General features: G+C 50.4%; 1 protein-coding gene across 3 annotated transcripts in view; it reads left to right on the top strand.

Annotated features, from left to right (window-relative positions):
- The window catches only part of LOC138620753 (interleukin-1 receptor accessory protein-like 1), a 229,325-nt gene that overhangs the window by 141,527 nt on the left and 59,909 nt on the right, over nucleotides 1–27,889 (top strand). For 2 of the 3 annotated variants that reach the window (XM_069698220.1, XM_069698219.1), the window contains exons 7-12: nucleotides 11,681–11,813; nucleotides 15,201–15,346; nucleotides 16,591–16,737; nucleotides 17,292–17,462; nucleotides 18,859–18,903; nucleotides 19,519–20,258. In XM_069698220.1, coding sequence (XP_069554321.1) covers nucleotides 11,681–11,813; nucleotides 15,201–15,346; nucleotides 16,591–16,737; nucleotides 17,292–17,462; nucleotides 18,859–18,903; nucleotides 19,519–20,246 — 1,370 coding nt within the window. In that variant the 3' untranslated portion in view covers nucleotides 20,247–20,258. The remainder of the gene's footprint in view (nucleotides 1–11,680; nucleotides 11,814–15,200; nucleotides 15,347–16,590; nucleotides 16,738–17,291; nucleotides 17,463–18,858; nucleotides 18,904–19,518; nucleotides 20,259–27,889) is intronic. The other variant, XM_069698221.1, reaches the window with a different exon arrangement.

Below are 27,889 nucleotides of genomic sequence, written 5' to 3' on the forward strand. Positions count from 1 at the left end.
GGCGGCGCGCGAGCGAGCGAGGGAGGGAGGGAGGCCCGGGTCGAAGCAGATAAGACGAGCGTCGGCGAGGGAGGGGTGAAGCGAAAGGGAAGGGGCCGGAGGCGAGGAACGCGAACCATGGCGCGTGGTCAGCGTGTTGGGGCCGCGGGCCCTCCTGGGACGATCGCCGTCTTCTTTATTCGACGGTCTGACGAATGCAAACAAACGGGAAATTGTCGTTTCCCCGAGGTCTGCCGGTGGGGGGGGGGGAGGGACAACAACAACCGTTTCCTGACCCACACTCCACATTATCTGACCGCGCTGGGAGAGAAAGAAAAAAGACGATATCTGAAGGCGGACGTTATTCAAAAGAGATTTGTGAAGGTACATTGCGTTTAATCCCGACATAGATTGGGTCGCCCTCCGAACAGTGGATATCCTGAAGGATATCTGTGTAATTCCCGTCCAAATGCAAAGTCTATTTCCGTCGGTTCACTTCCCTCCACTCAGCGGGCTTTTTACCGGAGGAGGGGAGGCGGGGGCGGGTCGTTTCGGGCCCGTCGTCGTCCGGATTTACCCGCTCGTCGTTGCGAACGGAGAGATGGCGTCCCAGCGCCTCGCTCCGTTCCCTCCACAATGTTCCCGCCGCGGTGCCGTTTTCAACACGTCGACCGATCGGCGTGGAGCGAGCGAGGCCGCTCCGGGACAGCGCGAGACGCAAAGAAGGGGGGGGGTGGTTTCCGCGCTGCCCGCCAATCGCACGGCGCCGGCTCCCCCGCTGGGACGTTGAGCGTATTTGAGGGAGAACAAATAGGAACGGGAAAGCTGTTAAACATTTGCCTTCGCGCGGGGAGGGAAACTCACCGGAGTCGGCGAAGGTCGGAGGCGATACTTTCCATTTCAAATGTGAGATTTGCATTTGTCCTCTCTTTTCCACGGTACGATTCGGTTGGCTTTTCCGGCGTCACTTTTTCACGACGCGGCGGGAACGGATTGTTTTCTGACGACAGTTTGAGAAGGCGACTCGGCACGTTTAGCCGACGCTTAACGTCGGCCGTAAGCGAGGGCGCCGGAAGGCGTGCGCGCAGAGCCGTGACGCCGGCACCGAACAGAAAAAGTTCCAGCGCGTCCCCCCCCTCCCTCCCCTCCCCGCCACCCCTCCCCCTCCTACCCCCTCCCTCCGGGACCAGACCCCAGGGCTTGTAGAAAAGAACGGCGGAGGCTTGGCCCGAGTGGTTATCCATCACGCTTCAGCTGCATCTCCACAGGGGGAACCGGTCAAACACACACACACACAACACGCGCGCTGCGCTGTTTGTTTGCTACGATTGCCACCTCTGAGAATATCCCATCCAGTGACTAAATTGGCTGCTGGAAAGCCTTTTTGGAGGGAGTGCGCCCGAGCCCATTAGCAAGGAAAGCAGGTGCGCTTTTTGCCCAAAATCCCAGGATTTATTGCGCGGTCATCAGGCCCGGAGGAACAGATAGTTATTTGGCCTTGTTTCATTTTGAACAGAGTGAGCCGCATGGGGAAAGAGGGGTAGGGGTGGGGGGGCATTAAGCTAACTGGGACTTTGCAAAGTCATCACCCCCCCTCTCAGTCATTTGTTTGTATCCGCCGAGGTTTCGATCCCGACACGGAGGAGCCGTTCGAGCGGGAGAGCTCATTTTCACGGAGCGTCGGCTGGCTGGCCGGCGCGCTCGCTGCCTCCGCGCTCAGCTGTGACAAGAAAGGCTTTTTGGGCGCGCCGTGACGACCCACGAGTACGACGGACAGACGGAGGGAGGGAGGGAAAGAGCCAATTACGGCCGAGACGCTCCAAAGTGGCTTTTAGCACCCGGACGAGGAGACGTTGTCCAAACAGACTCCAACACACACACACACACACACACACACACACACACACACACACACGCATCTACATGCGCAGCGCGTTTCCTTTTCAACTCTTTGATTACTTTGTGGATGCAGTGATTGCGAGGCCACCCTTGATTAGCTCAATTTATTCCCCAGCCATGCCAGAGGGCCATTTAGGGAAGTTTTTGCAGACTCTTTCCATTTATCAAGATGGGAGGCAGACACGATTCGAATCTTAATATGTCCTTGCAGCAGAATACAAACAAGCGCACGCAGGCGGACTTTGTCTCTCCGCGGTCGCGCGTATTCGATATAGTTTGGAAAGAAAAGAAAATTTAAATCCGACACGGCGTCGGGTTTTTTTCCGGTTTGCATTCGGAGCCTTTCGGTGCGGACGTGGCGTCGGCCAACGAAACGCGGCGGCGCTCCTCGATTCAGCGAGACGAGCCGCGGGGAAGGATGATCTCAGATAACGGGAGAAGCAGCGCGCTTTTTCAAAATGTTGCTTACTAACTGACTAAAGAGAAAATGAGTCACGCGGGAGGTGATGTTCATTCAGTTAACTCTCCACTTTCTGGAGTCTTTAGCAGCCTGAAACGATTCCTTCTCGATAATCATCTTTTGTGTTTTTTGTTGTTGTAGTACTTTGACTGAGTGACACGTTTTTTTTTTTTTTTTTTTTAATCCTTTTTCACTTGTGTTATTTCAGGGCTGATTTTCTTAACAAAGGCTCCTTTATTGTTGTCCTTTAACCGTCTGGCCGTCACAGTTCGCCGTCGATGTTAATGCACTCAGCCGGAGTCACCTTCAGTTATTACGCAGCTAAAAGCGGCACACTTAACAGGTGGCGCGGCGAGGGCTTCGCCTCTCACGCTGCTTCACGCTGCTCCGACTTCTTCTTCGCGGAGGTTGTCGAGGTGGACGCAGACAAAAAAAAGAATGAAAAGGATACCTGCAGACAAGACGCAGGGGCTGGTAAAAAAAAAAAAAAAAATCCCCATTTAGCTGCAGGACAAAAAGGAGATCATTTGTTAGATAAATTAGTTTACAAGAAACGATGTCCTATAAATTTTTTAAAAAAAAAGCAAATGTAAACATCCCTAAAAATATAATTGGGTAGCACACGGTATCCGACCTGCTTCCGGTGACGCGCTGATGTGAGAAATGAAGAGGAAGAAATACAAAATGCGGAGGAGTGGGTCAGTTCGGGGAAATTTTCGTCAAACTGCGCACGGTCGCCTCGGCGACGACTCTGCGGCCCGGCAACGCGGGAAGCGTTTCGGAGGACGGGTCGGGGTCGGGCGCCTCGCGACGGCAGATCCCGGAGCGGGTTCTCCTCCCAGATCTCGTCTTTATCTCGGGGATATAAAAAAAAAAAAAATCCCCAAAAAACAAACTGCGCCACCAACACCCTCCCCTTCCTCCCTCCCTCCCTCCGCCCCCACTAACATCTACAGCCAAGCGGCGGTCGGGTATCCGTCCACCGGCTGAGGATTTGCTGGGTTTTAAAAACGGTGCGACAGTAGATTATCTCCATCCAGAGCGAGGTTAATCGCCTCTTTTCAGCCCCGGGGCGCGACGTCAGCTATCTGCCATCGTCTCCGGCCGTCATGTTCTGTTTGCACGGACGCCGTCGGCCCTGGGTTTTGACAACGCGCAGACGGCGAGGCGGGGCAGGGGGGGGGGACAACGCGGTGGACATTAATTCCGTTACGTGTCCCTGAAAGCGTTATTAGTCTCGAGAGGCCGTTCCCAGAAACAAATTCATCTCGTTCCCGTTCCCGCCCGACGAGCGGGGAATTCTTCCCCCCGACGTGACGAGAACACTCATCAGTTTCCTTGTTTATGTCGAATCGCAGTCTCTCCGAAGCGCGGCCTCCTGGGAAATTATTTCCCTCTCTGCGAACGTCGTGCTTTAACGTGACCGCGCTTACCTGCGTTTATCCCAAATGTATCAACTCAAGACAGCTGCCGTCTTTTGTCTCTGCAATCCCCCCCCCACACACACACACACACCCAAAACAAAAAAAGCACACTTTCTGCAAGTCATTGCACTTTTTCTGTCCAAAAATAGCCGGATCACAGGAATGTGGCAGGATTGAATCCCAGCTGGCTGATTGGATTGTCTTTTGCTCGATCTCAGGCTGCATTAAGCGGCCGAAGCTTTGGACGTATAAAAAAAAAGAAAAAAAAAAGTGATGGATGCCTTCTCCGTGCGTCTGGACCGCTCATAGCTGACCTCAGCAGAAGGTAAGGGAAGGCAAAAAAAAGAAAAGAAAAGACAGTGATTTACTGACGGGCCGGGTGAAGGCGGGGCGGGGGAGAGGGGGGTGAATGCTTGCCACTCAGCTCCTTCTGACAGCCGCAGATGTGAAGCGGCGCTCTCGTTGCCTACCCCCCCCCCTTCTCCTTTCCCCCCCCCCCCCGCGCAGCTCGGAGGAATCACACAGGCTAATTATCACTTGCTGGAAATGGCAAGATTTTGCGATTAGCTATGAAATGAATGGCGCGGCGGCGGTTTCAGTACCGAGCGGGTGCGTCCGCTGTGAACTTGCAGTTTGGTCTTTCGTTCCTCGCGTCGAGCCTCCCGGCGACTCCTTCGTAACATGTTCACTTACATGTTCATGTTTTTCCGGGCCGCGTCTTAGCGTTCCGCGCATCTTATTTTAGTTTTGGCGCGTCCGTCGGGACTCGGGCGCCGGCGGATAAAATATATACTTATTTATGAACCGAGCTCCGTCGGCGCGCACGCAAAGAGAAAAACGGAACGTAGAAAATAAACCGATCCGCCCCGCGGGCAGGAGCGGGTTTTTTTTTTTTCCTATGGCGGTCCCACTCTGCGAAACGCCTGGATGAAAGAACTTTGAAGGAAAGAAAACGCTCACGTTTCGCCGCCGCGGCGAAGAGATCCCGCACGCGTGAAGGTAAAAAAAATAAAATAAAATAAAAGACAGTCTGTGTGAAGCTGTCTGCGTGTAGACGCTGAGGCTTTTCAATTGCTCCACGGCCCACCGCGCTGCCGGGGAGGAGGCCAGGGACATTACTCAGCTATTAAACTGTTATTTGCAGGTGTCACCCTCAGCGGGGGGGACGGGAGGAGGGGGGGGCAGTGTGGATGGAGGCAGAAACGCCCTCAAGGTCTACAGAGCTATGCAGGCAGGCGCGTCAGAGGCCCCGGCTCACGCGGCCGCTGCTCGACGGGGGGCGGCGGGGGAACAGAGGACAGGACCGGGGCCAGCGGGGAGGCCACCCGCCACTCCCATTTCACCCGTGATGAAATACCTTACTTGTTTTGTCTTTTAAATAAGTCTCCCCGCTTTCTGCCGGGAAACCTCCGGCTTCGTCGTGACGGCGCCGCGAGGACACGGGGACACGCAAGACACGTCCACCGCGCATCTAGCGGTGCACGTGCGTTTTCCGCTGCTCCGTCAAATCTAAGAAAGGTCGAAGTCAAGTCGGAAGGAGTCCTCATTCCCGCATCGAAAATGTCTTTGGTTTGTTTTTTTTACGAAGACATTTCTCGATGAACCTCTCTCTCAATATAACGCCGGATTTCTCAGTTTGCCTTCTCCGCAGAAGAAACAGCCCGACTCACGCAGTGACGTATATTTTGATCTTTTGACTCCGGCTCGTCTCCTCCGATATATTTACAGCGCCGCTGAAGCAAATAGCGCTTGGTGAAACGTACACGCACAAAAAACGAGAAGCGCCATCGCAGCAGGAAACAACTCGTCGGGAACCGCAGCCCGTTCGCACCCAGTTCGGTCCTTCATCGAGCGCCCCCCCCCCCCCCAAAAAAAAAAGATTAATGGCAGAGAATTAGATTTGAGAGATTGAAGAACTGTTTGTTTGGAATGAGGCTTTGAAGAGGGTTTTCGATGGCTCGTCTTTGATTGGGTTTACCACCCGCGGCGCTCTGAATCGGTTCCCTCTCATTTAGTACAACTCGCTTTGTTGAATGTTTTGTTCAGCGTGCCAGATATGCAAGGTGGCGCTACACCCCCCCCCCTGCCCCCTCCTCACCCCTCCCTCATTCCCCAATTGTTTTTTTTTCTTCTTCCAATCAGTGGTCAGACACGGCATGCGACAGACGGATCTTCCCCGGGGGGGTTATGACCTCACGTCTCAAGAGTTACGTGTGGAGGTGGCTAACATTTTGTGGAATCCGCCACGCGTATTATCATCTGCGTCGCTCACCGTCTTTCCGTGCGAACTTACCGACTCTGCGTTTATGGGTTAAAGAAAGCCTCGTCGGCGTTTGAGGGATTCTCTCTGTCCTCTCGGCGACCGACCGGGTCTTTTCCACGTCCATCGATCCGTTTCTTTAACTCTCTGTCCGTCTCGCGCCATCCCTCCTTGTTTCACCTTTCTTTTGGGGGGAAAAAAAAACAAAAACGTCCCAACCGATCGCGCGAGCTTTGAAAAGAACAGTACTTCCGATGTGACGGCGAAATCCCGCCGATGTAGCGTTTGAGATATTTGGCGGATTATCGCCGATCGCGCTTCGGCCTCTGCGGCGGAGGAGCGACCGGTCGAACAGCGGATGAAGGGAATAAGCCCGAAACGCGCCTGCCGGTTTACAGATTACGACGGATCAGTTTTTTTTTTTTTTTTGTTTTCGCGGCGAAACGCAGCTGCAAACGGCGATAAAGGGTTTTCGGTGACAAGGCGCACGCGTGTGTGTGTGTGTGTGTGTGTGTGTGTGTGTGTGTGTGTGTGTGTGTGTGCGTGTTCTGTGCCACATCTGCATCCTGATCATTACTCTGTCTGTCTGTCTAATACAACTAATCGGTAAAGGGTCACTAGAACTGCGGTTCTGTGCGTCACACGCGCACGACTGTTTTTTTTTTCTTTCCCCCCCCTCGTCCATGACACGTGCACGTGTTTGCATTCCTGCCGTATCTACAGCCTGAAATACACCATGAAATATGGATCCGAGCTCTTTCTCGGCGCCCCGCTGTTTACAGTCGGGGAGCAGATGATTGACACGTCGCCGCTTGCGCCCTTAAAATGTTCGCACGCGTCACGATTCCTGTCAGGGCTTTAATGCGTCAAGTGCCGCGAAATAACCGATGTTGTGATTTGGCGCTGTATAAATAAAGTTGAATTGAATGATCCCCCCCCAAAATGTTTTTCTGCCCTAAGGTCATAATTTACCTCGCTTCCAGTTACTTCCCTCTCGCCCGCATCGTGATAGCGTTGCTTGTAATTTATTGTATTGTTTTTAATTAAATAGATGGCGGGGGGGAGCGGGGGGGGGGGGGTGTTTGAGTGCCCGGCGGCTCCAAGATGTGCCATTTCTTATCTGACTTCTGAATTCTGGGCACAGCTACTGTAAAGCCGTGATAAAGGGGAACTTTAAATGAAACGGCGGGATCGGGACGGCGCTTGTTCCTTCAGTGAAGACCGGAGTCGCCCCAAATTCTTAATCATCATTTCCTACTTCTGTCTTCTTTTCTTTTTCTTTTTTTGTAGCCGCACAACATGTACAGTTTGTAGTCACGCGGTTAGACGTATACACTTTACGTCTGAATAAGCAGAGGAGCGAGCTGCGGGCTCTCCGGGTTACAAAAGAGATTACAAAAACAAGCAACAGCGGGAAAGGAAGCATTAAACGTAGACGTGAGGACGCTGGCGATTGAGCTCTATCCGTCTTTGACAGTTGGGTTAGCCGAAGGCGACGAGCATCTCCGCCTGTAAATGTGACGTCACCTTTCCAAAAAGTTCTGAAACCCGGAGCCGGTTCAGCAGGTCGTCGGGGAACACGTAGGCGCGCCGCCACAAAATGCAACTTCGCAGTTTGAGAGAAGAAAAAAAAAATAAAAAAAAAAAAAAATCACTGTTCAATGTGTTTACTGTCCTCCATGTTGGAAAGTGTACTTTGACTCTGTGTATTGACAACAGTCTCCTTTCCCGTGTTTCTAAGGAACGTCCGACGGGAGGGTCGGCGTCTCGTTCCCGCACGTGCGCTTTTTTTTTTTGCTTTTTTTGACCGAACCCGCGAGTCCGTGCAGGTCGACCGCCGAGCGCCACGGTCCCACCGCCTTAAACCCGCTCGCCTTACTTTTCCCACACCTCTCTCTGGAGAAATGTGATGCAATGATTTCCAAACCCACGAACACCGACTCACCACCCACCCCCCCTCTGCGACTAGATTCCAGATGATAAGCTACAGCGGCTCCCCCTCCCGGCTTACCAAACCCGCTCCGCTCATTCACTCCACGCCGCCGCCGCCTCGTTCATTCGGCTCACGTGCGCCGCAGATATCAAACACGGTGCCTCCCGCAGCGCTGGGAAAATCACCTCCGGTCCCAGCCACTCTGCTGTGTCCTGTTTTCATTACACGGACTCCCCGGGAGAGGGTACGGATATAGCGGCGCTCCCTCCCTCTCTCTCTCTCTGTCTCGTTTTCTCTCTCGCTCGCCGAGCACGGTAAGCCGTCCCGATCTTTGCCGGCGGGTTCGCTCCACCGGACCGTTTAGGAACTAGATTCTTTTTACCGACGGCTTAAGAGGACCGGGGCCAACTCCGCCCGCCGCCATGAGGTCGAACCCGCGAGCGCGGCGGCGGGCCTCCGAACGCGAGGAGGCGCGGCACATTGTCAGGCAGGCGCGTTAACAGAAAGAACTCAATCGGGAGAGCGGAGAGGAGGGACGTTCGGGAACGGGCGAGGAGGAGTTTTCCAGCAGCGCCGTGTGGCGCTCTAAGAAGCCGTTTATCTTCAGGCCATTTGCGACGGAAGTAACACACGACTTGTACGTTTGATCTCGACGCACGTCGGCGTATGTACGAGTGGGTAACAAATTCAAGGAGGGCGGGGGGGGGGGGGGGGGAAGCGATCCAGGTGACAGCGGAGGCCGATTAGTGCTTCAGTTTGGGGACGGATATCGACCTACTTTTAACGGTACGTTTGTGTTTCGTCAACAGTTTTTTGTGTTCTCATCAACATCGTGTAAAAGTGAAAAATAGGGACGTTATCGTTCCTAAATCGCTCACTATCCTGCGGAAAACACAGAAGCCATTAGGATGGCAAATAGTCCCTCCCTCCTCCCCCCTCCCACCCACCAACCCACCCACACACATCCGGAAAAAAAAAACACCAAAAAAACAACAACTCTGTAAAGATGAGTGTTTTCCCCCTCTGAAGTATTATTCCCGTTAGCTGAAGGCTTTAATTTATACACCCCAAAACAAAATAAGAGAAAGAAGGACAGAAAGGCTTTCCTACTCAAGAGCCCGATTGTTTGTATGTGAATGGGAGACGCCGGTAGATTAACTCGACACGGACGGTGCGCACGCTGCGTGCGGATGTAGCGATCTGCAATCTGTGTAATCTGCGGCGCACGAGGGCCCAACACGACGCCGCGCTCGCTCGGCGCCGGAGTCGTTTGTTCTCTCCCACGCGTGTGATTCCTATTTCTCGCTCTTCTTTTTTTTTTCTTCCCTCGGGCCGTCCTCGTCTCGTGCGATACCTGCGTCGGGCGTACCGGCAGCAGCGCTCCCCCTTCCTCCCCCCTCCGACTCCTCCGCGGTCGCAGAGCTTCCGGTCCGTCCGCTCAGCCGCGGGAATCTTTGCCGACGTCGCCGTCCCGCGGCCACAGTGACGGAGAGAGATGCTCCGGAGGCGCAGGGAGATAAGAGAGAGGAGACAATCGCATTAAGACTCACTTTACCCCCCCCCCCCCCCCCCCTCCTCCTCCCCCCGACTAAGACCAGAGGTTGGGATTTGAATGTTAGAATCTGTAGGCTTTTAAATCCCCGCACGGTCGTTGGTGCATATTCCCACACTGAGCACGTTACCTCCGCCTCCCTCTGCGGTCTCAGCCGCTCGAGGGTTTAAGCCGGAGCAAATTAACACGCCGCCGTTAAGGGAACAAGCGTGCGGCCGTACGCACGGAGAGAGCCCCTCGGAAACAAAATACGCCTCGGAGAGGGACGCCGCGGCCGTCGGCATCCTCGGGTGAAGCCTCCCGACATCAGAGGTGGCGCACAAAAGGATCCGTGTTTCCTTTCACTGTTGTCTGCACCTGTCAAAAATGGGGTGTTTGGGCTTTTGTTGTTGTTGTTGTTGTTGTTTTATGTGTTCCTCCTGCAAGCCAGCCCTCCTGCTTCGTAGCACCACAGAGACCCCTGGTGGAATTGAGAGGCAGAGCAGTGTGTGTGTGTGTGTGTGTGTGTGTGTGTGTGTGTGTGTGTGTGTGTGTGTGTGTGTGTGTGTGTGTGTGTGTGTGGTCCAGGACTGATTCCAGCATCCTGAGAAGAACTCATTCTCTCTTTCACTTACACACACACACACACAAGCCTTATCGCTCAGCTGTGGACAATATTGTTTTGTTGAGCCGTGAGACAAAATGCAAAAACTGTCCACCGTCTCAGGGCCGTTTCTGTATCTCCCAACCAGACACCCCCCCCCTCCCCGTTTTAGCTCTCATCCGCTAAGACTGCAGTAGGGGGCCAAATTAGAGCAGGCCTGGGTAAAATAAAACCCCCATTATCTTTGAACTAGCAAGTACCCAATTACACGGCACAGTTATCTCACATCTCCCAGACTTCTGAGTCCTCGCCACGGGGCCAAGGAGCGAGCGGAGCGAACGAAGAGATGCCGAATCACCTTTTTGCCTTCCCGGACACACGGCCGCCGGAGCCTCCTTGATCATCGGCGGCCTTTTAAAAAAAATGCAAAATAATAATAATAAATATGTTTCTGTTTTTTTCTTTAAAAAAAAAAAGATAAATAATAGATGGGAGTAATTCCCCCGAGTTTGATGACGCGGTTCTTTTTTTTTCTTTCTCCTCCCGTCTCCGTCGCAGCACAAGGCCACGCGAATGTGTAAACAGTCAACAAGGTGGCAATTTCCCACCGCCCGACGTGGTAAATACAACAAAAATAAACACACACGGTTAAACGAAACAGTCGCACATCCTGTTTATGCAACACGGTTTTGGCAGCTGATCCTGCTCCTGTTTTAACATCTGCTCTGTGTGTCTGTCTGTCTGTCTGTCTACTCTCTTTATTCCGGTTAGTTTTATCTCTCTCTCCTGTATTTTAGTTGAGTTTTTCGTTCGGCGGTATCTGAACGACGCCGGTCCTTCGATCGTGGCGTTTGCACGCAGGGTTAGGGTCTCCAACTTCACGCTTTCACTTCCCGGGACCACGGGTGTAACTTGAGCCGATAACGTGCAGTTTGAACTCCCGCTCGGAGAAAAGGGGGGGGGGCGGGGGGTGAGCACTCGGTACGGATTGCGTTTTTTTTTTTAAATAGGCGACGCGGATTCATTAACATTAGTACTTAAAGGCTCCGCTGCACTTTTGGGTGTAAAATGTTCCAAAGTGCTTCCCGTGAAACACAGCGATTGAAATTTAAGCGTAGGATGTGGCAGCGAAGAGGTGGTGGGGGGGGGGGGGGCTGAAGAGCGCGAGAGCTTTTACGAAGGCGCGGCGGTGCTACGAAGCTGGCGCGAAAAGAGGGTCGGAGAGAGCGTTTTTAAAGTTGAAGAGGCCGTCGGGGGGGGGGGGGGGGGTCGAAAAAGGGTCGGCGGCGGTTGACGGCGGCGCCTCCGGAGAGCGAGAGAGGGTTTTAGAGTAGACGGAGTCAAAGAGGCCGTCACCGAGTTTAGGCGAGGGGGTAGAAATCGGGAGTCTGCGACGGGGATGGGTCGAATAAGCAGAAGTAAGCGCGAGGAAAAGGAATGGTTTCTTTTGTTTCCCCGCGCGGGTTTTTGCCGGTTCGGTGCTTTTGGAGACGGCGTCACGTTTAAAAGATCCAAACATATTTGAACTCAGCGGACGTCGCACGGATTGACGCAGGTGTTCCATCATGTCCTGTCTCTCGTCTCCCGCAGGAAGCCCCGTCAACTTGACGTGCAGAGCGTTCTTCGGATACAGCGGAGACGTCAGTCCACTCGTCTACTGGATGAAGGGCGAGAAGTTTATTGAGGATCTGGACGAGGAGCGCGTCCAAGAGACCGACATCAAGTAAGATCTGTGACGCTCGGCCCGGTTCGACGGCGAGTCTTCGGAACGTTCGGCGTCCGGATCGGCTTCAAATCGTCCCTCCGAAAATCCTAATTTGCATACGGAAGCGACGTATCGAGAGCGGCGGCGCGGTCGCCGTCTCCCAGACGTCGTCGTTAATTGGAAATCGTTAATCCTCGGGAATGTGTTTCGGTCTGGCGGGGGGGGGGGGCATCGGGGGAATTAGGGAGAAGGCGAAGGAAGCGAATAGGCCGAGGAAACGACACGACAAGGAGCCGGTCCTCCTTCGGCGATAAGTAGCCGCGCGTACCGGCGGTTCGGTTCCCCCGGGCTTAGAGGGATCCGGCTTCCCAGAAACACGTTCTAGGTTGCTCTCGTTTGTCATTAAATAAGTGACATACGGACATTGATGTCTCTCTCTTTTTCATTTTTCTTTCTTTCTTTTTAAATGTCTTTTAGGGCTTCGGAACAGTTAAACGCTTTTCGTGCGAAGCGGCGGCAGAAGGTAATACGGAACGACCGGGTAACGGTAGAATGCGGGATTTGCCGAATCCGGACGGCGCCGCGTCTTCTCCCGCCCCGCCGTCTCCCTTTGACGGAGCGCACGTGCGACTTTTGAAAAGAAAAAAGAAAAAGCGTCGTCGACAAATGCCGTCTCACGAAAAGGTTAACCGCGAGCGGCGGGACGAGGCCGGGAGGAGAGTTAGCGGCCCGGCCGGTGACCTGGCATTTGGAGACGTCTCCATTAGCCCGCTCGCTCCAGCTCTCGGCACCGCTCTCTGTTGCGAAGGACACCCGGCCAATTAAAGCCTTACAGGACTTAGAAGGGGCCGGTGGAGGTGGGTGGGAGGGAGGGAGGGAGGAGTGTGTGTGTGTGTGGGTGAGGTTTTGCGGGGGGGAGGGGGGGTTGGCAGCACCGGGTAGGCGGTGTACTAAACGATGAGAGGGAGGAACACTTTCATACGAAGTAACAAGCCAAGAAGTCCGAACTGTGACCCCGAGCTGCTTTGAAAGCGGGCGCTTTGTGCGGCCGGTCGCCGGCGACGGTTGTATTGATTTTGTTCGAAAGATGTATTGTTGTCGCGTGCCACTGGCGCGATACCGTCTCCCTCTGCGCCGTGTTATTTATTAAAAAAATAAAAACACAGGAAACGGAGCTTTTTGGCACCACGTCTCACCACCGAGGTTCGAGGTGGATATCAAAACTGCGCGGCCGCGGGACAAGACTCGGCGGACCTCCGAGGTGAAGTCGCAGCACAGGACGCGGAGGAAGTCGGGGTGTCGCGGCAGCAGGTCCAAGCTGAACGTTCATTTTTGAGCTCTAATAACTAATAAACTTGAAACTAATAGTTTCTCCTACGGCGGTAGACGGGATATCAGGGTACTCGCAAGGTCTGGCGATGTCATGTTTAAATATAAGAAAATATATATATAAATATACATTGTACTGTATATACTGTGTATACTGTGCATTTTTATATTTAATAGTTTTTACTGGTATTTTAGTGCTTTCCTGTATCTATAAATGCTGCTGTAGCGAAGACATTTCCCCTTGGGGATTAATAAAGTAACTACCTACCGACCTTAATTAAGATTTATTAGTAAATCTTTGCACAGAGCCACTTTTCTTTGCACAGAGCCAGGCGAGCTAACCAGTTGCTATTTGCAGCAAAATGTCAAACTATTCCTTTGAAAATGGAAAAAATCGAGACAAATTCTCACATAATTGAATAAATAATTCTAATAATAATAATAACCTCAGTTGCGACTAACTTAAAGAGCACTTTTCTCCTCTCAGAGAGCGAATTCAAACATTTCTCAACTGTGAGCGAGAAAGGGGCGGACGTGTTTCTTGCAGAACAACAGCTTAAAAAGCACGACTCCATTATTCCTCTTTTATGAAGCGGCTCGTCTACGCAGCGACGAAACGATCGCGTCTCACGCTTCCCTCTGTCGCCAGAAAATGTCGCCGCGATCTCGGTTCGGTTCGTTCGTCGATCAACAAGAATCGGCCCCTCGCTTCATGAAACGGGGGCTCCAAACGGCCGTAAGGGGCGCGACCTTTTCAAAGCCACCGTTTTCAATACGACGAGGCTGGTAAAAATCCATTTGTAGCTAATGAACACAACATCCTGCCAGAGGGAGGGAGGAGGGGGGGTTAAAAAAAATTTTTTGAAAAAAAACAGCAGGTGAGTATCACAGTGTTCTTCCAGGACTCTCACTGTGATCAAATAGTCTAAGCAGAGGTGTCTGCTCTTTACACATGCTGTTTGTAATGGAGGAGAGTAAATAGATTTCTGGAGAAACGGCTGAATTCTTTATAACAAAAACATGAAAAGAGCTTTTCTCCCTCTCTCTCTCTCTCCCTCCCTCCTTCCCTCTCTCTCCCTCTCTCTCTCTCTCTCTCTCTCCAACCCTGCTGGCAAAATGTTGTGTGATAGTTCGGTGCCGTAGTGCATCATGACAGTCGCGCTATTATCCCCGTACCAACATGTCACAACCGATCAACATCAAGAGCCTCAGTCAACGGGAGGGGGGCGGGCACGACCGACACAACGTTGGCTTCCTGTCAGTCACGTCCTACCTTTACAGGTCCGTTTCATCGACGTCACCTCTGTAAAGCCGAAAGCCCAAACGATCAATCAATTACAGAGCGAGCGCTGAAAACGAAGGCCGCCTCCGCTGTTGCTACGGTTCACGGTTCGGGTCAAAATGAAGGCAGAGATACGGTACGGGCGTGAAGCGCGTCGCTTATCTCCGACAATGTCTCCGAGTTGCACTCCGTCCAGACGGAAGCTTGTAACTCCAAGGGGGCGATTTGAGGATGTTCGGATGTTCGGATGGCTGCCGTAGACACAAGTCAAACGTCCTCGGGGCAAAGGTGGTTTTTATGTTCGCGCATCATAATCCATATTTTATTAAAAAAGAGTCAAAGCTCTCTCCCTGTGACTTTGTGACTTTTGTTCTTCGACACAAACTCTGAACTCGCGAACTCGGCAGTTCTCAATCGGACTTCTTTAACGAACGCCGTCACCAGCAACCAGGCTCTCGGACTCCCCGTCCTTCCACCGGCGCCTCAGAAGTCCGGTTCCCGTCTGATCCGGAGTCACGTTTCGGAGTACAGCGGCATTGTTTGATGTTTGCGTTTTTGTTCTTTGTCGCAGTTTTACAAGTACGCGACAGAGTCAGTAGTCTCTTGCAGCAAGAAATAAAACGAGGCCAAAAAAAAATAAATGCACTCGCTCCTCGGACCGCTTTAAAAACAAACTCGACATTTATTCATTGTTGGCGAGAACAAACCCACGGGGGTTTAATTGTCACCGGCCGCATCGTCTACGCATCCATTTTTTTCTTTTTTGTCCTCTCTTCTCTGCCGTCCCCCCGCAGGACAATCCGGGAGCACCTGGGAGAGCAGGAGGTGTCCATCTCGCTGACCATCGACTCTCTGGAGGAGAGCGACCTGGGCAACTACTCGTGCTACGTGGAGAACGGCAACGGGCGGCGACAGGCCAACATCCAACTCGCCAAGAAGGGTGAGCGGAGCGGGACGCTTCAGGGAGCGCTTTTCGGCGCGGTGTTTATCGGCGAGGCTCGCGCACCCCGCTCTCCGCAGCCTTACAGTTGTCTGCGTTGAATACATTTCCACAGAAGTAAGACATCTCTCCTCTTTTAAGCTCCCGGCTTTGGCTCCGGCTTCGACGCCGTCCCGGTTCCCCTCCATTTGCGATATTAAAAGGGGTTTATCCCGCACGGCGGCATCTCAGAAGAAGCGGGAGAAGATTAGCGCGGTCCTCGCGGGATCGGGGGGCGACGAGAAATCGACTCCTTTCCGTGTTGTTTGGGACTCTGGGCTCCGCGCTCACGGACGAGAGGAGACGAGCCAGATGTCGTTCGCTCTTTTGTTTGCGTACGTGCGCGTCCGTCCGTCCGCGAGTTTGGCTGAAGGTCGTCGCCGGGCGGGCGGGCGTGACGAGGCGGCCCGGCCCGGCCCTCGCCGCGCGCCGGTCCTCTGTGTGTGTGTGTGTGTGTGTGTGTGTGTCACTGCAGTAAGTCCAACCTTTTTACTGCCGTCCATTAGTCGGCCACCGAAGGCCGACCACCGGGTTTTGCGAGGCGTAGCCGAGAGGAAATGTCGAGCCGCAAGACGTAGCGACATCCGACGGTAAACCCAAAAGAAAAGGAACGAGACAATATCAGGAAAAGACGAAGCGAACGTCTCGGTCTCCGAGGCCGCCTGCGGAGCCCATCGTCCTCCCGAGAAAAAAAAACTCCACTTTATATTTGGTCCTACGGAGCTTTTTTTTTTAAAAATAATTTAAAAGACAGTACGAGCAACACAATTGAAACCGATCCGCACGATCGACGGCGACGTCCGGCAGTTCCCGGAAAGTCAGCCTCTTCGTAAGCGTGGCGGTCCGACGCGGCACACGCTGTCGTCGCACCGGCCTCTTTTGTCCGGCTTGTTTTTTTGTTGTTATTATCCGGGAGGTTTGAAATGACAGCTGCGGAAGCCGTTTCGCTTTCAATCCCGGTTTGAACGGCGATGGACGTGAAGAAGAAAAAAAAAAAAGAAAAGCCGACACCGACTGAACGAACACGGCCGCGGGAGACGCGCCAAAGGATTTTGTTGTTGTTGTTGTTGTTTGTGTTTTTGCTCGCGTGGGCTCGGGGAAGTCGCGGGGCAAAGGGACGCTCTGGCGCCGATCTTTTTTGTTTCTCCTCCCCCTCTAATCTCCCCCTCTCCCTCCCTCTCCCGCGGTGGCGTTTGACACGTTAGCGGAGCTGATGTACACGGCGGAGCTGGCCGGAGGTCTCGGAGCCATCCTGATGCTGCTGATCTGCCTGGTGACGCTCTACAAGTGCTACAGGATCGAGCTCATGCTCTTCTACAGGAACCACTTCGGCAGCGAGGACGTAGACGGAGGTGAGACGAGGCGCACGGTGACACCGTGGCGTTCGGTCCTTTCTTCGGTAGAAAGGGGGAGAGAGTTTTAATTCGATTCCTCCCGTAACGAGTCTCTGAACTAGCGGCGCTGCAATGCGTTCTGGGGGAAAAGGAGATTATCGGGGGGAGGCCGCAGCGGGAAGACAAACAGGTTTTTGTTTTTGCGTTAAAAGGTAAAAAGTATTGCGTACTCGCTCCTCCTCTCTTCACACACTCCCAGCTCAGCTTAACCGCAAATATGGAAAAAAAACAAAAACAGACATACTGTCTCCCGCAATATGAAAAAAAGGTATCCTGTCACCTGAAAGGCAGGATCAGAAGACAGGATCTCCTCCGACGGGCCGGAGGTCGGCGCGACGAAGGCGACCTGACGTGGAAATCACAAAACCTGTTTAATCGGAAGCATTAAAGGGAGCCGTGTTCCTGTCGGTGTTCCTGTCGGTTCAGCTCGCTCGTTCGCCCGCTGTGATTTTCTTTAACTGTGCCAGCCCCCCTCCTCCCCCCTCTCCCTCCTCCCCTTCTTCTACCTGCAGATAACAAGGACTATGACGCCTACCTGTCCTACACCAAAGTGGACCCTGACCAGTGGAGCCAGGAGACCAGAGAGGAGGAGCGCTTTGCCCTGGAGATCCTCCCCGACGTGCTGGAGAAGCATTACGGGTATAAACTCTTCATTCCAGACAGGGACTTGATCCCCACAGGAAGTAAGCTCTCTCTCTCACGGCGTTGTCAAGTTGTGTCCAATGTGTTTTCCTTTGTTGTCGCTTGGTGTTGCTCGTGCGGCTGTCGTCAGTGCCTCGTTTGTGGTTTTTGTGTCTCGCGCGTGTTACGAAACGACGCGTTCGCAACCACGAGCGGAACCGAAGCGGACTTTCAGCTGTAGTCAGAGCTTACGTTTGACGAAATAGCAAAACAAATCAACGGCAGTCTTTATCATATGTTTAAAGTTCAACGTCACATGAAGCGGGGGGGGGGGGAGGGCAGCACGATTGGAGCCACGTCTACTCGAAGCACTTGAAAGTGCGCAAAGTGTTAAGAGGATAGATGCGGGAAAGAAATCCGTCCTCTTCGCCTGCGAGTGGTTGCAACGCAAACGTAACACGACGCATCGATCCGAAGGGAAAGTGCGGTCGGATCGACCCGTTTCGACGCACTTCCTCTTCAGCGTCCCGTAGCCTCCGTAAAGGTGACATTCGATGGATCGATACACCAAATAAAAGAAACGCAATATTCTTCACCGAACTGTTGTAGTCCTCCGACGGCACGATAGCTGCCGGAATAATCGGATCCCAAACACAGCGTCCGCGCGGACATGGAGTTGTTTGTAAGTTTCCCGCTGAAGCTCTATTCACCGAGCAAGTTCAACGTATTTGTCCTTTATTTCCACATTTCTGCTACTTGGCGACACTTTCGGCAGTCGCGCTCGACGCCAAAAAGATCCCATTTGCGAAAAGTCGGCGCGATCGCCGGCAACACACGCGCTCATAACGCTCCCCGTCATCGCGCGGCGGCGTCAGCCGTCCCATCGGAGACCTCCCGACGCATGGGTATTAACGCATGCTTCACCGCCGTGCATTTCTAACGGAGCCGCGCCCCCCCCCCCCCCTTCCCCGAACTCATCGCGCAGATGAGTTCGACGATGTCACCCCCCTCCTCCCACCCACCCCCATTTCAACGACTTGCATCTGCCTGCCCGAGGTCACGAACCGCATCGTTTGCTGCGATGTGCTGGATACGGAGGGTGGGAGGGTGGGGGGGGGGGGGCTGTTGTAATACGGGAAAAATGGCATAAAAAGGCAAGGGCCGGGGAGAGGAAGTCAAATCATCCGCAAAAAAAGCACGTCCGCCTGCGACGGCCGAACTCTCTCGCTCCCACCTCCCCCCGCCCCGCCAAAACTCAAAAGGGGCGTTTCTTTTGCTTTTTTTATGCCACGCGTCCCGTATTAAACTGGAATAAACTGGTCGGCGCGATGAGCGTTTCACCATCGCCAGCAGAGCGACGCAGTTTATGCCAGAGCCGTGTCCCGGAAATGTTGTGAATGCAAACAAATGTGCTGCCAATCTTCTGATCCTACTTTGAATGTAAATATCTATGTTTAGGTTTCACCAATGATCATTTCCAGGATGACACCAGACTACTTAGAGGTACCCCCCCCCCCTAACCCTCCTCCCCTTCCCCCACCACTCGATGTTCTCATCCAATCGGCAGCGTAGAAAGTCACCCGGGGTGTAACGGGTCGGCGGGTCGTCGCCAACAGCGCGTCCGACTCGCTCTCGCGGCGTGGCCTCGGGCGGTCCTTCCTGGGAGAGACGGAGAGGAAACGCTGCATTTCAATGTCAATGAAATTGGATTTATAATCACAACACGGCTTGTTTCATGGCACTTCACGCGTCGAAGTCCTCGCAGCAGCAGCGGTTCGCTTAAAGACCGGCAAACGCGTCGTCTCTCGTTACAATTGTCTCCACACGCACACAAAGAGGGCGATAACTGGGATCGGGACTCGAAGCCCAGTCGATCCCGTCCGCCTGCCTCCGCATCGCCCCACCCTCCCCCTCCCTCTCCCGACACAACACTTAATGGCACTCAGGACGACCCAGGCCCGTATTTACCGCGAACTCACAGATGCGAATTTCGGGCGACACCGGCGTAAAACCAACCGATCCCATCTGTACTCATTATTATTATTATTATTATTATTGGAGCTCGGACCGGCCCGAGTCTGAGCGCGTCTCTCTCGGTTTCTGTCTCCGTGTGTCCAGCCTACATCGAGGACGTGGCGCGCTGCGTGGACCAGAGCAAGCGCCTCATCATCGTCATGACGCCCAGCTACGTGGTGCGGAGGGGGTGGAGCATCTTCGAGCTGGAGACGCGGTTGCGCAACATGCTGGCGACCGGCGAGATCAAGGTCATCCTGATCGAGTGCGCCGAGCTGCGCGGCATCATGAACTACCAGGAAGCGGAGGCCCTCAAACACACCATCAAGACGCTGACGGTGGTGAAGTGGCGCGGGCCGTCCAGCAACCAGCTCAGCTCCAAGTTCTGGAAGCAGCTGCTCTACGAGATGCCCTTTAAGCGCACGGAGCCCCCGCCGGGCATGTCCCGCGAGCAGGCGCTGGACGCGAGCGAGCAGGGCCCCTTCGGCGAGCTCCAGACCGTCTCGGCCATCTCGGCGGCGGCCGCGGCGGCGGCGGCATCCACCGCCGCGGCGACGGCGCGCCCGACCTTCCGCAACTCCCGCCACGCCCCGACGAGGCAGAAACACTACTACCGCGGCTACGACTACGACCTGCCGCCCGGCGGCACGCTCCCGCCGCTCTCCTCGCTGGGCAACCAGCACACCTACTGCAACATCCCCATGACGCTCATCAACGGACAGCGGCCGCAGTCCAAGTCGCCGCGCCAGCAGAGTCTGGAGGAAGGCCACGGCAACAACGCCATGCTGCCGCTGCTTCCCAGAGAGACCAGCATATCCAGCGTCATCTGGTGACCCATATTTGTCGTTTCGTTTCGGTCCGACGAGAAGAGTTTTTGTACGCACGGAGAGAGTCAAGGAATACAGGGTCCTGTACATACGTTTTTCTAATTCTTTGTAGCAACAGTGTTTGGGACTTGTTTCTTCTCTGATATGTTTGATCATCAGTTGGGACTCTTTGTTGTTGTTGTTTTTTTTTCTCTTTGTGTGAACTTTCCTTTCGTTTCAGTTCGTACAAAAGCGAAGCAACGAGACGTGTCGGTTAAACCGTCGGTACCTTTATCTTAATTTTGTCGGCGTTTTGGGGGGGGGGGGGGTTCACAGGCTCGGGGAGACGAGCGCATCCCGAATATGCAAAATTTGGAGTTCAGAGAGCGGGGGGAGGGGAATACGGTGCTAGGCTTCGCATCTCTGTTTTCTCACAATAACGTTTCCTTTTTAAAAAGACAATAAAAAAAAAAACCACAGCCTCGCTATTGACCTTAACAGATGATTATACGACAAAAGAAAAGTATATTTTTGTAACCGAGGGATATTCGCTCGGAGAAGTTATAGCTATAAAGTTTCCGATAGAAGGAATTGGGAAAACGTAGTTAAGAAACACAATTAAAAAAAGGAATCGCATAGCTCATTCACTAAATGTCTTACCCTTATATTGCGATAAGGAGGGGGGGTAAATAATAATAATAATAAGAAGAAGAAACGTTTGTGTTTTTTGTCTTTTAAAAAGGGGAGTTTTGACATTTCCGACACACCACCTGAGCAGGCTTTTGTTTTCTACCCCGTTTGTCGACTTCACTGTCGTCGCAGCGACTCGCGGTCAATACGAGCGGGACGGGACGGAGAGGAAAGTCACGTTTAGAGGACTCCGTTTGTGACCAAGAATCACAGCGAAACCTTTCCAAATAAGATGTAATTAATACTGAGAATGTATTTAAAAACGCTCATCAATTCATTAATAATGTAACTACGATAGAAATGCAATTTTAGACCAAAGCGAGCTGAAGTTAAACACAGAACGGCCGGTGTGGTTTTAGTCTCTTCTTCTCTCCCCCCCCCTCTGAGCCACTAACCTCGTAGACGTTTCATTCAGCGGCGTAAAATATGCAAACGATAAAAAGAGAAATGCGCGTCGCGTCCCGTCGGAGCTCCTCGTGCAGTTTAAAAAAGGTCAATACCGGCGAGGCGTCCGGAGGCAGAAAGTCCCGTCCCGGCCGAAACACAAACGTTTGCACTTCGGTGGCGAGGAACGGAAAGTTTCCGCCGACAATATATAGCACAGAATTATTCCAGGCACTTTCACGACCCTCGAGATGACGTCTCTCTCTCTCTAGTTTTCCGATTTATTTTCTATTCTGTATCTGCAATGTTCATTAAAAGAAATACTGTTATTATTAATAAAACCACATTTACGGTAATGTCATTTCTCAGTGTGAGCGGAGAGCGAGTGTTGTATTTGTCCGAAGGAAAAATGGCCCCCCCCCCCCCCCGGATCCCACTGCGTAGTTTCAAGAGTACGAGACGGGCCGAAAGCAGCTGTTAACGCAGTAAGTCTGAACTCGGCACGCTGACCGGTTTCCTCTTTAGTCATTATTTTACCACAGCGTGGACACGTCTCAATCAAACTGAGTTTTTCCCTAAATAGAACAAATACATTAATTAACTATGTCTCCCACACAATTGAAAGACGCAGAGAGGAAAGCGAAACGACCAAACCTATAATTGTGACGAACGGAGCAGCGCCCCCAAATGGGAAATGATTTTTTTGTTGTTGTCTGTCCATTTCTTCTCCCCTGAAAGGTAAAGTTTTCCAAATGTGAAGACGACGCTCGCACAGTTGAAGTTTTAAATTCGAAAGGGTAAAGTTTTAGTTTGAAGTTATTACAGTGAAAGTTTTTAAAACGTTAAGACACAAACAGCTAAACGACCACCTCCAATATCTGTAATGTCATTTTTAATTTCAGGTATCGGGGACTCCGTCTCTTTATTTGTTACCGACCTTTTGTGTTTTTTCCAAACAGTGGCGAAGGAAAACAACTGTCAGCTCCCGGCGCAAAGGAGGACCCGGCGAAGACACACAAAGGACAACTGGGGTTAGTCGGGAGTGTAAACTTTAGCCGTGAAAATGTATTTGCGGGAAGTCCGTTCCTTTTACCGATCCGACACTGTTTTACAAGTCCTTTTAGGAACCACGCTTTAGACAATATAAATGTACTAAAAACGGGTTCAACTTTGCCTCCCTAATCTGTACAATGACAATTTGTGTGGGTCTGTGTGATGATAGAGATACAGCGGGGCCAAAAAGTGTTTGGTCAGCCAGCCATTGTGCAAGTTCTCCCACTTAAAGAGATGAGAGACAAGACGAGAAGAACAAGTCCTGAAAATCACATTGTCTGATTTGCAAAGAATATATGTGAGAATTATGGTGGAAAATAAGTATTTGGTCAATAACAGAAGTTCATAGCAATACTTTGTTGGCAATGACAGAGGTCAAACGTTTTGTGTAAGTGTTCACACACTGCCACGCTTCATCTTCAACGCCCTCGCTGCCGGAAGGAGGTTTCCACCTGACCATAGTGACATCCTCTCTCAGATCTTAAATCAACAGAAGAGCCACATTCATTAACGTCTGTATACGTGTACACGGAGAGAAATGTGTAGAGGCCGACGAATACGCGATGTCAATGAAGTGTGAAGGAAAACGGCTTTGTTCAGCGGAGGACCTGAACAGTCACCTCTGCAAGTCCAAACTTCAGCCTTTAAAATCTATTTCAACACTTTATTTCAAGTGTTTTACAACCACACTTTACACTTTAACATTTTAAGACAATAGAAATGACTCGTTTAAGCAGTTGTCTTCACATTGTAGGTCTGGGTTTTGGAGGCTGCTTTCACTGTTTGGATTTTCGGAGTACAACATAAACTAAGAATGTATTTGTACTGTTAATATTTGTCATTAAATGTCTTTTGTACTTGCCGGTTTGTTTTGGTGAGGGAACAGGACATTTGATGTTATTTACTTGAAATGCCTTGTCCTACTTTCCTCTAGGACGCGAGCACAACTTGAACACCTTTTCATTTCACATGTGACAAACCGCAGTTTATTGCAATTATAACTAACTTTCTTCACTTTTTCTTTGTCTTTTTTTTAATCCGTTGATGTTCTTATTGGTTTTGTTCTCTCCCATGTTTCTGTGTACATGGCTTCATGCTGTGGCTTCTCCAACCATCCTCATCTGGACGTTTAAGGGATTTTGGTGTCGATCCTGTTATTTTTCTGTGGAAGATGAAACCCTAAGCATGCATTATATACCGTTGTAATTTATAGAAAGGAATTAAAGAAAATGACATGAAATTGGAGGTGATTGTGTTTCAGGAAAGCTACAAGTGACTTAAAAAAAGGTATTTTTCAAAATAAGAGTTGTTCTAAAGTTGTCTTACTGTAATTTTTTTTTTTTTTAAATAAAGTGTCATGTTTAAAGCGAGATTTTAAAGGTTTTAGAAAGGTTTCCTTTCATATTCCAGATTGGTTGTGAGTTTGTTTTAGTGAAACGCTGTGGTTCTCCCTGGTGTCAGCTGACATCTAGTGTTTAGAAGGAGGAACTTCTACCTGAGTCGGTGAGAGAGCAGCAGACTCCTCCGTTTGTTTACATTTGGTCAAACTATCACCATTGATTGCAGGCGGAGTGATGTATGAGCAGTTCTTGTTTACACCGCATCCATAGATGTGCAGGGAAATACTTTAATACTGAAGAAAACACGTGCAGCTTCTACCGGGTGGCCACTTTTTTATGTTTTTTGATTCCCCCGTTACACTTGAAAGCGGATTGTGGAAGGTTTGTTGATGTTGTTTCCTACGAAGGTACGTTTGTTTTTATTATGCATGCAAATCAGAGCAAATTCGTAAGTAAAAAGATGGATACTGAGAATAAATTATTGGCATTGCAAACACAGCGGTGTAAACTTTGGGGTTTATTCATCTGATCCTGTCTTTTTGTTTACAGCGTCCTGTGCTGCTTTCTCCGCGATTCAACTTGTGCTTTACTTTGAACGTTTTGTTGTTTTGTTTTGTCAAGTGTGAAGGAAGGCAAGTTCGCTTTCATCGTGCACGACTCTTAAACCCGACTGTTCACTATTGGACTTAATGTAAGTGCAGGCTGGAGCAACAATTCAAGAAACAAAGACATGCAGAATAGTCCAAGTTAATGACCTTTATTAACAGTAAAACGGGGGGTGATAAAAGGTTTTTCCTGTCAATGAATGAATAATGTTTTGGCCCCTGTATGACAGAAAGGAATCGACTTCACACGGAGTTACAGTTCACTGAATAAAGTCGTACATGAGATCCGTTTTCTGAACAATAAAAAAAAAGATCTATTTTTAGTCCTTTACCGTGTAGATAAATTTGTCGTATGTTTTACATGTGCAGATTTGTGACAGAATATCTGTCCAATATTGTTTGAAATGGGATCGGCTCTGTTTAATTAGCCTGTCAGCGAAAACAACGTGGCTTTGCCTTGTGAATAAAAGTGCAAAATTACTGACGTAACTTCCAGTATGACAACGCTTAAGTGTAATACTGTATTTGTAAATTCGTGTGAGTTGGTTATATATTTTATTATGTATGCAAATTGAGTTTGATTTGATGTAACAGTCCTTTTTTTGTTGTCAATAAACGCGCCTCAGTCATGCTTTTACTTTGAAGGGTCACAGGAGGAGCAAAGGTGATGCCAGAGAGAGAGAACAGTGCAAAGCTGTTAAAGGAAGCAACAAGCTTATGTCCCACTTCCACCTTTATTGATTTGTTGTATGTCCGTCAGGAGGATCCAGCCAGCGCTGCTTCATGACATCTGAGACACAAACGGTAAGGTGGCTCATAACGCTGCGGGTCCTGGACTCTCCCAAGGAAAGCATCTCGGATCCAGAAGCTGTCCTCCAGACGTCCCTGCAGGATGGAGCGACTCCGACCCGGGACGGTGGACAAAGGACGCAGCAACAACGTGGAGGATCTCACGCAAATGTGCAATGAAAGAGGTTCTTGGTAGGTACTTGTGTAGTAAGTGACCTCTGCTCAGATTGCATGATGTACATGGATTTTTCCATGTTATCCAATTAAAAAACAGCATATTTATTTATTTATATTTGGTCCACTAGTCACCAGTACTAGTGTTTGCTTTTTTACATACCATTAATTTGAATATGACACTGTACACACAATGGACTATGAAGTTGACGACGGGCTTATACACGTCACCAGGTGTGGATCACCTCCTTTATGACGTATTTAAAATCCTCTTGGAGCAGATGTGCCACAACTAGGTAACTTTTAATGCGTTAGATGTCTTTACACGTTGCGCAATCTGTGTTTTTATCCATTTTGTCGTAATGTGCTTGAGATATTGTGAAAGCATGTAGCACTGTGAATAATAGAGAAGTGTGCGAGAATCATACCAAGTCAGTATATGATGCGTCTTTATCAATGTCTAAAATAAGGCATCGCGTTATTAGAGCAGCAGCTCCCTCTAGCGGTCAGGCGAAGTAACACGGCCAAGTCAGATTAAGAAAACAAAGCAATAGATTCAAAGTGTTTTGGTTATATGTAGATATCAGGATCTAAAGGGGAACCTTTTACGGTATTAAAATCTGTGTTATCTCAGTCTGATATTGTTATTTGTGTGCGCGGAGACTCCTTCCCCAATCAGCCAACAAATACTGCGTTGTATTGTAAGGAGAAAGCGAGCAGCTCACGTCTGAGTAAACCCTTCTGTCAGATGCATCTTGGTTTAAATAGTCTTTATTAAAACTTAAAGCAAGTCATTGGTGGGAGGGAGGGCACTTATCAAACTTCAGAGCGTGCTCTGTAAACGGCCGATGACATTTTGCATACTAGTACTTGTAATGGCTGACTGAATGAATGCAAACAAAACCTACAGAATAGTCACAGTTCTGATAATGAAATATAACTGCGGTTTGTCACATGACAAATGAAACGGTGTGCAGTCTCAAAGATGGGGTCACATTGCAGGGATTTCACTCATGTTGTTTTCTGTTGTCCTTCCTCTTCCTCCAGGACAACAAGAGGATGACCAGCGAAGGACCCGTGGACAGAAGCTGCCAAATACTTCACACTCGTCTCCACTTGTTTTGACAAAAGACTCATTTACTCGCTTATTCTCCTTCAGTATGAAACGTCACCTTCGCCAGGTCCATATAATTCACAGAGATATTGAAGCAGCATCTCTTTTTCAACTGTTGTTTAGTTAGTTGTATTTTAAGTATTATATTTCTTTCCTGCCGAGGGGATTAATAAAGTAACTAACTGTCTATCTATCAGGTCTGGTGATAATAGCCACCAAGAAAGTGTCTTTGATGTTTATATATAGATGTAGAGAGGAGCACAAAGAAACGTCCGGTAGGGGGCAGCACTAAGAAATCAGCTGTGTCTCTTCTCTTCCACCGGAAACAGCCGCCATTTTTAAAACCCCCGGAAGAAGCGTGTGCAGCAACAACAACAACAAGTCGGCTCCGGTTTATTGTGATTTATTTCAATATTCAGAAACTGTTGAACGAGCGGAAATATGCAGAAAGGACTCGTGCGGAACCGTACTTTCCGTGGAGGGACATGGAGGTTTGGAAGAAGACGTATACACACCTAGCTACCCAAGACGTGTCCCGGTGGACATGTCCGAAATGTTTGCTCCACTACGGTGAGTCCGGACAAAAGTCCCCGGTAAGAAATGTACTTTATAATCGTATGAAAGAGATGTAAACTCATGTTCCCGTAAGATATCGGTGTTGCAAACCGGGTAGTTTATTATCAGATGTATATAACACGTACGTGTCGGTATATCGACCAGTACTTGTAATGGCTGAATGCATCCACAGAGATAATTTGGGCACAACCAATAACAAAACCAACACAAGAGAAAAGTATAAAAATAACGGTTAAGGAAGTCACAGTTGTGATAATAAAATGGTGTGCTGTTTTGTCCCCGCAGGAGTCTGGTGGACACTGAGAGGGACACGAAGTCAAACAGGCGAGTTGTGGATTTCCTGTTAAATGTTCACATTTCAGGGTTTAATGTCACTCATTCTTTGATGTTTATTTATATATATAAATGTAGAGATATATATATATATAGATGTAGAGAGCAGCACAAAGAAACAAACGCGTCTCCGTTGAAATGTCCGGTAGGGGGCAGTAGTAAAAAAATCAGCTGTGTCTCTTCCACCGGAAACAGCCGCCATTTTTAAAACTCCCGGAAGAAGCGTGTGCAGCAACAACAACAACAAGTCGGCTCCGGTTTATTGTGATTTATTTCAATATTCAGAAACTGTTGAACGAGCGGAAATATGCAGAAAGGACTCGTGCGGAACCGTAATTATCGTGGAGGGACATGGAGGTTTGGAAGAAGACGTATACACACCTAGCTACCCAAGACGTGTCCCGGGGGACATGTCCGAAATGTTTGCTCCACTACGGTGAGTCAGGACAAAATTCTGGTAAGAAATGCACTTTATAATCGTGTGAAAGAGATGTAAACCCAGTGCTACAGGCTTGTACATATTTAATGAAATGCAAAGCTTCACAGTATTTTGTTTAAGGGGGAATATAATAAAAGAGGACAGGACAGGCAGCTAAATACATCCATGTTGTC

The sequence above is a fragment of the Brachyistius frenatus genome, unplaced genomic scaffold (genome assembly GCF_029030835.1).
Source record: "Brachyistius frenatus isolate BFR_SWC_R1_liver_20210118 unplaced genomic scaffold, ASM2903083v1 Contig_26, whole genome shotgun sequence".
Lineage (NCBI taxonomy): Eukaryota > Metazoa > Chordata > Actinopteri > Embiotocidae > Brachyistius > Brachyistius frenatus.